The 16,570-nt window shown below is 42.5% G+C and overlaps 1 protein-coding gene across 1 annotated transcript in view; it reads right to left on the reverse strand.

The window, feature by feature from the left end:
• Positions 1 to 16,570, reverse strand: part of TAOK1 (TAO kinase 1) — a 65,247-nt gene that overhangs the window by 26,177 nt on the left and 22,500 nt on the right. The window contains exons 2-6 of the mRNA XM_027471817.3: positions 10,085 to 10,311; positions 6,241 to 6,312; positions 3,224 to 3,325; positions 1,522 to 1,567; positions 529 to 625 (exon numbers count right to left, since the gene is read on the reverse strand). Coding sequence (XP_027327618.1) covers positions 529 to 625; positions 1,522 to 1,567; positions 3,224 to 3,325; positions 6,241 to 6,312; positions 10,085 to 10,216 — 449 coding nt within the window. The 5' untranslated portion in view covers positions 10,217 to 10,311. The remainder of the gene's footprint in view (positions 1 to 528; positions 626 to 1,521; positions 1,568 to 3,223; positions 3,326 to 6,240; positions 6,313 to 10,084; positions 10,312 to 16,570) is intronic.

Genomic DNA, 16,570 nt, shown 5'->3' on the forward strand with positions numbered 1-16,570 from the left:
ACCAACATTTATAAATGTTTTTCAGGAAGTCCTAACAGTGCAATTATTCAAATCGCTTGTCCTACTGAAATGTAGCTGGTACTTTAAATAAAAGAGCCATTTGCATCCTATCCTTGCTGTGTGTTTCTCAACACATGAATTCATATATAGCCTTTTTTTTTTTTTTTAATATTAACATTCTCCTCTTCCCAACAATGTCTCTACTGAAGCTGCTGCAAGCTGTTTAGGTGAACTCAGTCTACCTTTTTATTCGTTGCTTCAGGGAACAATCAGCACCATACCAAGCACTGAAAAGCTTAGCAAATTCTGCCCTTGTGCAGAAATTATGAACGCCAGAGACACTGCATACAGAGATACATAGCTTGCTAGGATTTTTTTTTTATTATTATAAATTACTAGTTTGGGAGCATATGGTCACTGCAAAAAGAAAATACCTGCTTACGAATATTAAATTTGGGATGAAGAGGATACAATCAACAAGGTAAATTATCTATAAGTGCATGAGACAGCAAAAATATAACCACTTACCTATGGATCATATTGTGAGAATGCAAGTATGCTAATCCCTGGAGAGCACCATGGGTAATTGCTGCTATTTCCACTTCTTGCAATGGCTTTTTATGAACTTCAGGAAAGAATTTATTTGAAATTCAATATTAAAGAAAACAATGTAGTTTGCAGCATGCAAGTGAGTACTGTTAACAATGTAAACACAGAGAAAACACTAAAACTTAATTTTACTAGGTCCAGCACGAGAAGCAAATGTGCAATTAAAAAGTAGTTCACAGCATAAAATATGCTCTATAATCAGATGTAATCTTTCACTATAAAACAGCAGCTATTTACTATCAAGAGACTACTTTGCAACTGAAAACTACATTCTTGTCAGTTTGATGACAATTCTCCCAGATATGTTTGAAACTCGATTTTCCATCTAAGTTCCCAAACCCTAGAACTTTATGACAATTCAGACACAAATAAACAAACTGCAGCAATAAAGGTGACTCCCAGACAGCTCAGCCTTTTGTCCTGAAATGCTTCTGGCAAGGGAAGGAGATGAGCAACTTACTGAACACACATATTTCTTCCAAGAAAGTTCACTTCAAGAAGCCTGACAGAAAAGCGACCCTTTAACCAAAGATCCTATCAAGTAAAACCCTAATACTGCTGCAGTGCTATTTCGGTCAATAGGCCTACAGTTGTTAGTAAGCATTAGGATCAACAGCAAGGGTTTTCAGAAATAAATCTTGAACTGCCATGACACGAGAATCTCAAACTCAAAAGAAAATAAGGAGATGACTGACAACTTACTTAAAAATAATATGAACTTAAGAAAAACTAGGCTTATCCAGGAAAGTTAATATTCTACAGAACAACACCACATTCACATATGAATTTCCCAAACTGTCTACACATACTCTTCTCCCAAAGAAAACTATGTACTCAGGGACTATTCCATGATTCTATAACATCCTACCTCTGTACTACTGATTTTCTGTCAAGTAAGCATGTGTGACATACCTTCTAGTAAGTCTGATGCTGATCCTAAACAATATTCCATAACAAGCTGTATGGGAAGAAATCAAAATAGTTGTTAGAAAATCTCTGATAGCAAACGCCGATTTTCTAGATTTTCCCACAGAAATCTAGAAATAATTACTGGTGCATAAAATGCAACCTGGACTGTTGGTCTGTCCCATGTCCAGCAAGGACGAGAAGGAGCATGACATTTTATAACAACAGACTGCCCTTTAATAAACTCCATATGCTTAGAACTCCATAGCTTTTATGTAAGAAAGAAAGGCGGGTGAAAAAATATTCCAGAATATATTGTGTCCACGAGAAGCAGCAAATTACTGTACTGCAAAACAAACCTATAATAAACAACAATAAAATGGTATTTAGACTGACCAGCAAAAATCCTAGCACGGATTGTATGCTAAACTTAGCTGGGAATCAGCAGTGCTCAGCTACAACAATGCAAGTATTGCTTATAACATAAGCCCCATACTAGCACTGACCCCTCACACAAGAGCAGCTCTCACTGGAATTAGCACTGCCTTCTTGTGTAAGATACCAAGCAACAACGCTTTTAAGGAAGGCAAGAACATTTTCAGAGCCAGTTATGTATTGTATTACATACCATATTCTATATGCATGTACCTAAGACAAATGTTAAACTGCACGTAACAAGCTTGTCAGAGTATTAAGGGGCTATTTAGAGATTTACTTCAGATTTTGTTCCAGTCAGATTTAAAAAAAAAAACAAAAAACCTAAAACTTTGTCCTACAGATTTATTGAAGCTGATACATGAACACTACTTACAACTTAAAATATTGCTTCAGTGATGTGATTTCTTTAGTCCATAATACTAGAAAGACCTTGTCAATGAAAGGTGCTAAATCACATTTAGTTCGACAAGATTCTTCCTCTACATAACCAAACGCATCTATTCCTACACACAGTTTTAAGCAAAGTCCAATAAACCACATTTAGTTTCAGGGTTTGTTTTTTTGTTTGTTTAAATCAAATGCCTGAAATTGGTTAGGAGATGACTGCCAGAGATAAAAACAGCTAGTTGGTTTTGTCACTAAAACACACGCAGAAAAAAAAACACCACCACAAACAAAACAGCAGAAGTAAACAATATACAACAGAAGCATTTAGTTAGATAGCAGAAATACTAACAATTCAAAACATACTTTGTTTACAATTATCAGTAGGGATTCAAGCCTATTCCATTAAAACACAATTGAACACTTACTTCTGGAACACATTCAGTCAACCTGTAAAGTACTGAACCGCTAACACTCAGGGGCATACCAAATGTTCTGTTCAGTGATCTCAAATATCCAATAAAGTTGACATATTTGTCTCCCAGGCAGTACCACTGAAATTCTCACTTTTCCTTAAAGTGAGAAAAGCAATGGAGATATTTTTTTTTCCTCCAGTTTTTATTTATATTTTAAATACTCAGTCCACCAAGCTAAACACATCACAATAACAGCACAGTCACCTGACTCTGCAAGTTAAAGGGAAAACTTTCTAAATCTTGTTTCCAAAAACTACGTGCAGTTTTGCTGAGCATCTCTAAGGTCCTTGGCTACACTTATCTGCGTCTGTGCAATGTAAATGTTCAGGTGCCTCTTGAGAGCCAGCTGGAGATATTTTAAAGCACCCTTAACCAAGGCAAGAGAAGTGCAGAGTGCAGCAGATGCTTACCCATGCTGTATGTTCCCGCAAATAGCAGCCTTTGTATTCTATACTGTTGGGGTGTTTTATTCTTTGGAGGAACTTGACTTCCTTAATAATATCCTGCCATTTCTGTAGGAAAAAAAAAGGAACAGAAAGACTTCATGAAACTGTTGGCTTATTTCCTTTGGTCAAGTTAGTATGTCATTTATTTATTTTAAAAGGCAGAAATCATCCTGAAATTCCAAATCAAAAAAGTTTCTATCAACACCATGATGCTCACTACTTAACTCCTCAAGTGACCTACAAAATAAGAAGTTGATCAATTAAAATGTAGGGGAAGGATCTCTCTTCGATGTCATGTTTTGTGTTTATAGGTATGCATAGGATATACAGGTAAACACATGGTACCTGAGGAAGTCCTGAAAAAGAAGCAATCCTTTTCTAAGGGATACCATTTCTGCTGTCAAATCAAACATACATCCTGACCTGAAAAAGGTGTGGGTAAGTGTCCTTTGGCAGGATCAGCTGTCTCTCATTTAACTCTTATAAAGACTTATCCCTACTGGGAAGTGCACTGCACTGGATGATGCTCCATTTATCAGCTGCCAAATATCTATGTTCTTGATAACACTTCTCCATTACTAGTTTAATCCTTACAAGGAACAATTTAACATGAGTTATCTTTCAATAAGAGAACAGTTTTGCAGGAGTAAAAGAATAAACAGATAAAACAAAATTCAGGTGTATGATAAGGGGAACTTTGCCAGTACAACTTAAAAGTACAGAAGAGGGCAAAATGTCATTTTCCAATATGTGCTTAGACACTTTCATTGCTCCCTTGGAGAAAATCACCAAGTCCTTCCATTTGCAGCACATCCACCCATCCTCAGGCAAGAAAAGCAAAAGCTGGAAAGTGCAATGGTAAAAACAAGAACTACTGGGAAAGATGTTCAAAAACAAATGCAGTAGCCGAAACCATTTAAGTATGCAGATGTCAACACGACAGTGTTGACACTGAAAATGTTTTTGAGAAAGAATATCAGTTCTGAAGTTAATCAGAAGCAGAGAAACCTCCCCCAGTAACCAAAAGGGTCAAAGGTTGTCTTTCAGGCCCTGTTGATCTCAACACCTCATGTGTGTGTGGCTTGCAGTCATCGATGGACAGAGGGTCCAGAGACAAAAATACTTTGGAAAACATGTAAAAGCCCCCAGTCTCAATAAAAATGTTGAGGTTAGAGGCACGAATGAAATGAGGGAGCATGGTAGCAACTCACTGACTAAGTGCTTCTTAATACCAGAAATTTTATGAGAAGGACATTCGTGCAGCTACGCTAATATAAATTTCCTCACTGACGCTCTCATTCCAGCACAAGGATGACCTGGTTGCCTTTGAGGTACTAAGCACTAAAAGCCAAAGCGAGGAAGCGCCACTCGAACTTCTTCTATATTGGGATGAGAGAGGCGATATATTAGTCAAGACTTATTCATGATTTCCTGAGCAAAAAAAAGCTCTGAGATCACATTAGGAGCGCAGTGCTACATATTTCAAAGGTTTTAAACTTATTTTAAAAACAAAATGTGCTTATTTTAAGGAGTGATTTATCCCACCAATTATAAAATCTTATTAAGAAAATTAAGTAAATATAAACGATACCAGATTGCCCTTAATGAATTCTCTTTACACAGACTAGATCATAACTTTCGCAAACTTCTGAATAAAACAAATAAATATAGAAGTAAAATATAAAGCGTTTTAATCCTGGTCTTATTACTTTCTTCAAAATAAAGAAACATACGCATTGAAGACAAACAAAAGCTATTTCTGAAGCATGCACAGTTTGTTTCATTCATGTGAATAGAGTATTTATAGCTCACAGTAATTAAAACAGTAGGACAAGTAGTAAGTACAAATTATTCTTTCATCAGTACACAGTTAAACAAGTCACTGCAGTGACAAAATAGAAACATGCATAGCAAAATTAACTGTGAAGCTAGAATTTAGGAGTGCTGGAGACATTGCCACCTCTACCTCCTACACATATACATACACACACACAGAAAGGAGGCAATGCTTCAGCTCCTTGTAGCGCAGATGATCAATACACAAAAGGCAGCACAGAAAGCAACGAGTTGTTAGTCAAACTCATCAGTTAGACTGCTTCTAAGACTGGGATAAAGAGCATGGAGGGAGGACTCAACTATAAATGCCTCGAACAATATGCTTGCAATAAATACTTCTGCTGAAAAAATGGCACCCTAACTTAATAGATGTCGTTACCAGAAATACCAAATCAGCTGTTCACGTCTTGTTGGGCTTTTCAAGAATCTGTATTAGCACTTAAACGCTTGAAGTATAAAATCAATTATCTCTGTTAAGCGTCTTAAGAAAAAACACACATCCAGGGTGGCCAAGAAAACATTTAACATTTAAATCTCAGAGGCCTACTTTTACAGATCACTCTGCAAGGGCTACCTTAATCCCCAGCTCTGACAGCTCTTCCCTGATCGTGCTGCTGTTCAGATTTTCACACTCATTCATTCACTGTTGCTTTTTGCTTTTGTTTTAGCTCCTCCTCAAGAGTCATTTCAGGGAAGGATGCATTCTGCCTTACTACTTTGTAGAATGCAAAATTCTCTCTAAATCTTTCACTGCTGCATCCGTTGCTGTAATTCCTAATAAATTTTTGTACAGTAAGCAAAATGGTAATGGTAAGGGAAAAAGGAATTCAGAATTGAATGTCTAAGGGCAAAACGACAACTCCTTTTTTTAAGATTGAATACAAACATAACAAACATACTATGTGGCCCTGCAAATGTGCACTTCATGTCTGAAAGCAATGAGCCTTACTGACGTTTCCCAGGAGCAGATTAGACAGATATACACTGTGAACAGTAAACAAATTTGTTTTGTTTATACAGTCTCCCCATTCACCTTTACAGTTACAGGGAAGATCTCTCTTGCTGTAGCTGAAGCTAATTAAAATCATCCCACATAATAAGCATTTGCAGAGGTCAAGGTTTAATACACAGGATATTCTACATACCTCATTGGACTGCTTCCCACTATATGACATTTTCTTGATGGCCACCACTTCATTGGTGCGCACATCACGTGCCTGAAACACGAAAACATGAGGCATCAGTTTCTTCAAATCATCATTTCCCATAGGATGTAAAACAAACACACACAGGGAGTTAACTCTGGCAGAAGCAATGAAAAATCTTTATCCTTTTTTTTTTTTTTTTTTTTTTTTTAACTTTTATAGGGAGTGAAAACTAAAATGTCTTCCAACGGGTGTGACTGCTGCATCTATGAGAAATCTGTGAGACAAGGTGCAACAATTTTCTGTGTTCAGCGTTCAGCAAGTCTCTGCAGGAGCTGAATGCCATCACTCCTAAACTAAAAATCATAGCTTATAAAAGCAGCTGCAATTCCAGCAAGATGGATCCTTTCTAAATCAGCTTCTCTCACATCCCAGGTAGATTCCAGACAAAACAGAAGCGAGGCTCAGCCCCCTTATTCCATCTCAAACACAAGCAAAGATGCCACAGGATGCGCAGGAGATACCTGCTCTAGCTGGTGGCTTTCTTCCCAGTGCTCACAAATAAGCTGCCGTGTCCTGAGGGAAGAAAGATCCTACAGAGATGGCAGCACTCTACGCGACCCATCTTCAGGCTCCAGCTCAGACTTTCATTTTCTTAGCCTAATAACGTTGTGGTTTATACTGCAGAATAAATGCACGTGGTTTTTCACACAACAATAGTCCAAGATAAGATGAGTTTTGTTTAATTCAGCACCAAAGGGTGGCCCAGGTGCTTACAGGACAGGGCCCAGCACCGCTTCACCCCGCTGGATGTCGGTGCCAACCCCAACCCCAGCCTGCACCCCTGAAGGGTTTGGGTGGCACAGCACTGGGGGTAGCTCTGAGCCTCTCTGATAAGCATCATCAGCTTGGATACGAAGCCAAATGATATAAATCAAAGTGATGTGCATCGCCGAACTCGCTGATGACTGATGAAAACGCTGATTTGTAATGTATTGGTACTACCATGCACAGCCTATCTGGACAGGATTAATGAAGTATGAGGACTCTGCCTTTTGTAAAAAGGGTTTTCAGTCATATTTTAATTCTGTCATTCATTGAAAGAAAAGGCTCCCAGAATTCCCTGTCAGTCTTGATTTCAGCCAGCTATGAGATGCTGGAACCAACACTATTTTTAGTTTTCTTTCTGTCGGAGAGGACACTCCCTCCAGCCCTGCTGATACTGCAATATTTTAAGGTTTGAGGGGGGGGGTCTGCTTTTATGTTTGTTTGTTTTTTTAAGGAAAGAAGAATAAATTTTTAACTCCTAGACCTTTTACTAATTATAGGCAATCTCTGAGACATTCGAGCCAGTGAAGAGCTGCAATAAAGCAGGCAAGCAAAATACTACAGTGGAGCAGAAGGAGCACAGCGCTAACAAAAGAGAGTGGGTTATTCTTCTGCTCCATCTGCAGTGTTCCCGTGTAGTAGGTTTCCTGTGTCAAATGAAAGCTATTATTACATTGCAGAACATGGAGTAGGGTGAGGACAATACCAAAATGATTCAGAGGTGCCAGACTTGCAGTTTCTAAGAAACTAAACCCATGAGGTGAACCAGCAAAAGTCGTGTTAATTATAAAATAAACTTTTGTTGTTGTTGCACTATTGCAGGATGTTTAATGTGACAGAAACAAAGAAGAAAAAAAGAACAGTTTCTCTAATGTGTTAACTTAGCCAATTATCACATAAGATAAACATATCACCCCCTTTTGGGGATCACTAGTAAAAGGAAAGACAGGATCTGGATTGTTCTACTTGTTCATTACTCCCACATCTATTTATCATCAACATTTTGGGCTCAGGCTGTATGCAATGAAAGCAGACTGGTGGCTGGGTGCTAAATATCAGAAAACCCAAGCAAGCCACCACTGGCTGCATTTGCATAACACCTGGAGCCCTTCTTTGCTGTAGGGGGACTGAAGAGAGACAACCCCACAGCTGACACCCCAGAGAATGTTAAAATCACAATTTTGCTTTTTTTTTTTTTTTTTTTTTTTTTTTTTAAGTTTCCTTGTGATCTTGAAAAACTGGAAAAAAGAGAGTTCCTAGACAAAAGCCATGAAGTTGTTAGAAGGCCAGCTGACTTCATCCAACCAAACCAGGCTTGCTTTATGACAGACATTTAGGGGCATATATCCTCTGAAAACTCCATACAAAGGTTTAAAATCTGGTGCCCCTGAACAGTGACACAAGCCAGGCACGAGCAAACAAAAGGTGGAGTATGTCATCAACTTTGTAATATGTTTTTAAGCAGTTATTTACTGTAATCCAATATTACACTGATTAGATAAAATTTAATAGTTTACATTAGCAGAATCAAAATCCTGTTAAAGAGACTTGATTTTTTTTATTTTTTTTCCAGCTCTACAGAATAATAAAGGACCCAAAACATGTGCCCTCTACCTCATTTCTTTACGCTTATTTCACCTAAACTAAATTTTTCTCCCAGGCTGCCCATCCCACCTTTTGGGTTTCTGCTTGAGATACCAAGCATCATGTGGAACAGTTTCAGATTCCAGCTCTTAGTATTACTGGCAACAAAAAGATATCATAATACAATATTGGTATAGGTTAAAACTTTGTAGCACACAAATAACAACAGCTTATCTTCTCTGCTGGAAACACTTCTTTATTTAGCAAAAATAGAGTCCCCCAAACAGACATTAGCACAGTTTGCAGGTTATCTACGGCTGAATGCTGGCTTTGCATACTCATGTGGTGCATGCATTCCTTTGTAAGTTACAGTATTTCTGAAAAACTTCAATAATATTTCCACTTAGCAGGAAGACAGATTTTGTGTTCCTTCCTCTCATAGCCACGCTTTAAGCAAATGAGTGAAGTAAAGGCCGCAGGTGAGTACTGCTCCATTCGAAAACATTTCCTCCTCCAGATCTGTTCCCAGACACTGGCAGCGCCTAGTTTTAAGCAGGGAACAAAATTAAGAAGCTTTTCCTAATTAGTTCATCTGTGCTGCATTAAATTTGTGCTGGAAGGTTCCCAACATGGCCTGCTGCAATTATTACCAATGAATAGGCACCTCATAAAATACTGACACAAATGGCTTTCTGAAGGAACATTGGCAGGTTTGGCCACGCCTCCTGTAATTATAAACGTGAAAAGGTTTTCTGAGGAAAATGGTTTTTTAATGAAGGTCTCGCAGTGTGCACTTGGGTTAACATACAGCAACCTGCACATGAGGTTACCATGAAATATCCCACCTCCAGTCGAGCTCTACAAGCAGCCTGGGAGAAACTACTGGCCAGACGCTCACATCGAGTAAATTTTGTACAGATAAATACTGGGATTCTTGCCTGCAGTAGGGAAGGAGGATGTGACAGGCCCAAGGATAACAAAAGCACCAATGTTCAGGTGTCAAATACAAAGAATGTCTTTAAGGGAGTCTGTGGGGTATGCACGAAGGGAGAGAACTCTATTTCTCTCAAGGAACAGGAGATGACAAGGAGACAATCAAATCAAAAGAAGTGCATTGGCGATCAGAAATGATGGAGCCAAAGTACGTTTTTTGATTTGCAGAAAAATCCCTACTTGCCACATAACCTAAAAGCACTGGACAAGGGCCATGTCTCCCATTTTTTCTTTCCGTTTGAATGCAAACACCTTAAAGATGCTGTCAGCCTGTGAACAGGCAGACTGTGCACATATAAAAGAAAACCCTTCTTCCCCAAGCACCATAAAAAGATTCACACAGTTTCTTTTCCTCAACAATTTCAAAAAAATTTCTCTGTCCACAGTTTGAAGACAAAAGGAAACACAGCTGCAATTCACGAGCCACGAGGCTACTTACAAAATAAACTGCTCCGAAGCTTCCATGGCCAATCTCTCGGAGATCTGTGAAGAGCTTTTCTGGATCTTCTTTGAAGAAGAGCTCTGCAATTTCGGGGTCCTTCAGGCTGCCCGCTCGGCTGGTTGATGGCATCCTGCTGGGCAGTTAGCCGACTGACTATCTGGGTTTAAAGTGCTGCCTCAACCCTTGGCTCATCTGTATGAATGGAGCCTCTTCAGCATGGATCACTGCAAGAAAAAGATAGCAAAGCCTTCACTGGTTATCCTCTGCTCAAAGACACCGAAACAAAGCAGCGGAGGAGCAGCCTCCACTTCTTCCAGAGCAAGCAACCCCCTTCCACGAAGCAGCGCAACCTATCTGCCGGGATGTCGAAGTCCCACTGAGGCACTGGTCAGGTATTTATTTCTACAGAACACAATTTGAAATCAAAGCACAAAACGAGGCGCATTCCTGCCCCAGCATCTGCTCAGCCCCCTGCACAGGGGTCAGCAGAATCGCGGTGATAACCAGTTTGTCACTAACGAGCCCATATTACTCCGATATCCCCTCCCTGAAGAGTTACACATGCCATTAAATTCCTGGTGGACTTCCTAAAATGGACCACAACTGCATATTCAGACCCCGTTAGGGACGCATGGAACCTCTCCTGTTTACATTTTGCTGTCATTTACTGAAAACGCGCCTTGGAGCCCATCCATTTCATAATACATCATGAGGTTGTGCTCAAATCTTCCCGTCTCTTAGCTACAGGTGAAAGCCACACAGCCATTGTGAGTGAAACGTCTGCTTTTTCATCCTAGGGGAAGAGCCCGAGGATTGGGATGTCCTCTCGGTTCCCCGCAAATTATCACCAATAAAACCAACCCCGTGTCACTGGCAGACAGCTGCTCACACAGCTCCCTTCCTTCACACAACCCTTATCTGGTCGAGACTTGTACTTCTTTTAATTCATACTTTACATCTCAAAACCTACCCTTAAAGTTTTACATCTTTATGGCAGAAAAAAAGGCACCAAGTTGAATCAATCTATCTATTGCTGCCCATTTCTCCTCCTTCCCAGGACAGTGAGAGCTCCACCTTTCTCCAAGCCTCCAGACCATCAATGAATCATTTGTTTTCCCCTCCCTGCGGAGCGATTCTGACATGGAAAAAGCCATACCCCTGCGTGGTTGTGCTCGGTGGTACTCTCCTCTAGACGGATGCAGCACGTGGAAGTGCCAAAGACTGCCTGCTCCTTGTTAGTTCAAACAATTGCCAGCACGGCTACAAGGAGCACGCGATCGTGCGAGAGGCAGCCAAGACGTACCTAGCTGTAACTGCAAGGTTCTCCAGCTTTTCTCCTGAAGACATGCGTGGGAGAGGGAAGGCAGAGCAGGGAAGCGAAATCCAGCATTTTCATAGCTCTCCTCCAAGCAGATTCAACAAGATTTATAACGCAACCCTGGATGTGTTTCCACGCTAGCCCACTCTCGGGGGCCGAGGGAAAAAACGGGATTGGAATCCCAGCGGTGGAGCAAGTACAAAATCCATGCAGAAGCCACGCAGCTGTTCACAGCTCTGCCGTACCCCTCTCACGAGCGTGCACAGGCGCATTTTGTATCGATGCCAGCATCGTCGTGGGAGCCTTCAGCCCGTTAGCACAGGACACAGCCGACGGAGCGGGGCTGGGTGCACGGGAACAGGGCTGCCACCTCCCCACCTTCCCTTGCAGGAGGCAGTAACTCAGGCGGTGTGGGAAGGAAAATCGATAGCCACGACTCAGCCCCTACCTGCAGCACGCTACGTTTGTGGAGACTGCAAGGCAAGTTGGGTTTTGTTGTTGTTTTTCGTCCTTTCTTTCAAAGGAGCCAACAATATTCCACTTGATTCCAGCCCTAACAAGCACATAACACTGAAAGACAACTGTTTCGCATTTACAGCCCCGGCCGAAACAATAGACAAAAAGCATCAGTCAGAGGAGGGAGAGAAAGGGGCTGGGGGAAGGGAGCTGATAACCAGAGCACACTCAGTGTTATTGAAGGAATGCTTCTTGGATCGACGGTAATGATGTCATGTTCCATCTTTTAAGAAGCATCGGATTCTTACAAAAAGGACATTGTTGTTCAAAAGCAACTGCTGCGATCCCAGAATGCCCTTTTCCCTACATCTGTTAGTCAGAGGGGCTAGGCTTGGATAAACCTGCTAATATGGCCAGCAGTCACACGAGCCAGCGGAGGAGAAAGCCCCGCACACACACGGCCAGGACCCCTCGCAGCCTCCGCTCAGCCTTCCTCCCAGACAGCACCCAGGGGCCAGGCTGGGCCCACTGGGGTGAGCTCCAAGTCCTGAGAGGATCAAGGCAGACGTCCTTATCCCTGTTCTTGGAAGTAACTGCTGCTTGGAGATGTGCGAGGGTAAAACCACCGGGTATTAAGAACTTGAAGAGAGTAGGCACAATGGGAAGGTGACGCTACGCTCGTCATCCTACCTGCTCACACGGATCGATAAAATGCATCGGTGCAAAGTCCATCCTTAAGAAAGCTGCCTGCAGTGCTCCTGTTTTTAAGGATGTGAGAACACCAAAGCTCCCCAGATATCTTTTTGCCCAGACAACATGCCTGGCTTGCCAAGCTCGGCCGGTCCAGCAGCCGACACGCTCAGCCCCCTCGTGCAGAAACAAGACCTGAACGCTTTGGGGAATGGATGTTAGGTCAAGCACCATGCGATGTGGCCATCACCTTATTGTAAATGTACTGAAAATACAGATGAACCTTAAGAAAAAAAAATAAAAATGAAACTGCAGCTAAACTGCACCGAAAATTAAATTACAGACCGCCAAGCAGCTGGTTTCTAAATGACAGTCAAGTCGCAGTTACATATTTCACATTCTTCCACCCGGGCTCTCTCTTTCCTGCAGCTCCGGGGTCGGCGCAGCCCTCCCATTACACCCAGTTGATCCCAGTGGATGGGACCAGTCGCCTCATGGTGGTGGTGGAGGTCTGGAGGCCGACAGATGGATCCCCTGGGTGCCTGCACCGCTCCCTGCCGCCCGGGGGGCGTTTGGTGTGTGTGTTGCAGTGAGGTGAAGCCCCCTGCTCTGCCCCATTGGTACTCATACCCAAAGGAAGGGACAGAAAAAACATCTCATGGTGTAAAACACCACGATCCCTACTGCAACTGGTTCCACTCGTAACCACCCAGATGCTGGAGGAGGCAAAAAGGACTCAAAATAAACCAGGGCTCCAGCAAAGCACAAGTCCAGACCAGCTCTATTTTCACGTATTGGGCCAAACTAGATTGACTGGCTGGCTACCATTACTAGTACTAATGGCACTGATTACAGGCCAAAATACTTTTATCAAATTACTTTCATCTGAACAACTGCCAATTAGCAGAAACTGCGTGCACGCATCCACAGCAGGCCATGAATAAGGCGTCGCGTTCCCTGTAATCGCGGCCAGGCTAAAAGCACACGCACGCCTTGACCCGCGGCCCGAAGGAAGCTGGAAGGTGCGGAAGGGGTAAGACCTGTTCCCTTGGGAGCTCTGCCTCCCGTCTGCCGGGCCATCCCCTGCTCCAGCCGGACCCAGCCCTGTGACTAAGTCCCCCCGGGATCCTGCAGAGCACGAGCAGTGCTCTGCTGTATTTACGTGCCTCTTGAAGGCTTACACTACAGAAACTCTAGAGAAATTAGGAGAAATAATGCTGGGTGCACATTTAGCGAGGCTGGTCAGGCTGCTCCTGTCCATGCTGCACCCAAACACCCGACCTCCAGCACCCCAAGGAGCTGTTCCCATTAATAAACCAAGGCACCGGGTCTGTGCTGCCAACGAGAGGCAAGCCTACTCACCGAGACTTCCACCTACCTGCCCTGCAACTCCTCAGTCTCCCATCCAAACCCAGCCACGATGATGACCACAGGCACCAGGCTACACGAAGCACCAGTGCCTCAAAGCACTTCCAGTTCCTTCAGATGGTTCAAAAGTTCGTGGGGACCCAAACGTGACAGCTAATGTAGGATATTAGCATTAAAAAGCAGCGCACGCTGTCCCTACAAATGAAGTTTCAAAGAACCAACATATTCAACATCCTTCGGCTTCTCTAAGTAGGAATATTATAACAGGGGTTAAAGAAACACCTCGGGAGCTTGAAATGGAAGCAGTGAGCAGATATCTGCACGGTAAGGCAGCCCACCACCCTGCCTCTCTCCATCTCGCTGGGTACCAGGGGCACACCGCAAGGGCTCCGGCGATGGCTAACGAGGACAAGAGGAACGCTTACCTCCATCACTGACCTACAAACAAGCAATTATTTGCTGTTTGAGATGTAAATCTTGCTTCACGTTACAGTCATCTGCCACACGATACACTTAGGACTGCAAAACTAATAAAAACTTATCCTTAACATCAAGTGTAGGTACACTAGGTATGTCTCCCTGATAATGTGTGCATCAGGCTTAAGGACCTGTTCGGGAGGCCACTACCTGTGATTTTTAGGGCTGCACACTGCCAGCAGACAATAAGGAGAATAAAATATCCAGCACAAACACACCAACCCTCTGATATCCTCCTTAATCAAAGCCACGGAACTGGGGGAACAAACACACAGCCCACCACCACCATTTGGAAACTGGTATTTAGTTTTTATTCCTTTAAGCATCTCCGTTGCATGCAGCACAAACACTTGCTAAATTTTGGAGTCATTTCCTCTGCTAGGACCGAATGCAAAAGCATCAAATAGATGGGCAACGAGTGCATCATGCCACTGTCAAGAGGGAAAAAGGATTTTCTCTCACTTGCATATGGGTCAGATCCAGGGAGTGTATGAAGCAGAGATTAAATTATCCACTCAACACACTATTAAAATTTTCCTGAATGGCTTCCAGCTGACACTAAAAATTTCCACCACTTTCATAAATATGGTAAACTGGAACTATTGAAAGAACTGACTTTGATTTTTTTTTTTCTTTTACTTACAATTTATCCTAAAGCAAGAGTTAGATGGTAAGAATGCTTAAAATACCGACTCGGAAATTTCTGTTCGCTTTCAGTACAGCACTGAAGCCTTGACTTACAGTCCCAGTATTTTATATTTTTTAAAGGAGCAGACAAAACATTTTTAAATACAGTCTGAATAGAAACAAATAAGGTTAAAAAAAAAAAAAAGCTACATTATAGAAAGCAAGTTGCTGACTGTACACAAAACGTGCAGCAGTCGCTATTTATGCATTTTCAGGCAATTTCCTAAATACGAACCACACAGCATCCCAACCAGATACACAGCACGTGGGAGCTGTCTGCTCACACACCGCGCAGGGCAAACCTCAGCTGGACTTTGAAGAAAGGAGTTGCCCAGCAGGTAGAGGAAGTTTCTTCTCTGACTCCCAGGTGAGCTGCCAAAGAGGCTCTCCTGGTTCACAACTACGTAGCCCAGGCATCACTTCAGCAAGACTCCACTGCCGAGCCCAGGAGGCTGAGCTCGAGCTGTTAGAAGCCTGATAGCAAAACACCCAATCTACACCACTACAAAACGAGGCCACGGTGTATGCAAAGAGAAGGCAGCACGATGAACAGCTATGTAGTGTCTGAGGCAAGAGATAGAAATGGTTTGTGCTGCTTTGGCACCTACCCCTCCAAGACATGGGATGCAATTCCTCCTTCCAGCAAGCTTGCCCAAACAATATACCTGTTACCTGATTTAAAAAAAAAGAAAAATAAAAAGTCCTGCCAAGTCACCAAGTGCTGTGGATGTTCCTTAAAACATCTCTCAACACTGGCTCTGGCCCACCCAGTCTACTCTTTTTTCCTGTTCTGATAAAAGTGGAGAACATCTCCAGTGGCTCCATGTGGAAAACCAGTTATTCTCTGCTCACTGCAGAAAAAGACCATTTCCTTCAGCAGCTAAAAATCAGTTTCCTGTCCGTGCTCAATTACACCGTGGCAGATGGTACCAAAACAGGTGCATTCTAGGTGACTCTCACAGCGGAAAGCCTATCAGCATCTTCAAGCCTCACAAAATGACTGATTTTAGCACTCGATTCATGTGAAACCACACACCGCAGAGTGCTTGCGTACTTGGGTAAGCCCTTCCCATCAAGCTAACAACATGCTTCTCCTTCTAGTTCTGCAATTTGGAAGTCTTCCTAGAGTGGTAATTAAGGGAAAAAAATCCCCGAAATGAAACAAGAAAAACCTGGAGATGCAGCAAGTGGCATTTTGCTCCTCCCGTGCCCTGGAAGAGGGGCAAGAGGCACTGAGGAACATCTTCCTTGGGATCTTGCTGACTGCCTTCTGCTGTTTAGTAGCGAGCTGCTACTGAGACGAAAAAATGCTGACAATGTCATGAACTTGCCCTTCTGATCCATGATCCTAAAATCATTGGTTTTGGAATGCTTGTTCTCCACCAGGACCACCTGCCACTAAGGAAAATGGAGGTGCAGATGGATGGTGCTGTATCAGAGACTGTTAGGAAGGTGTTCAACATTCAGGGGAAAAAAAAAACATCTAA

The sequence above is a fragment of the Anas platyrhynchos genome, chromosome 20 (genome assembly GCF_047663525.1).
Source record: "Anas platyrhynchos isolate ZD024472 breed Pekin duck chromosome 20, IASCAAS_PekinDuck_T2T, whole genome shotgun sequence".
In the NCBI taxonomy this organism is placed as follows: Eukaryota; Metazoa; Chordata; class Aves; order Anseriformes; family Anatidae; genus Anas; species Anas platyrhynchos.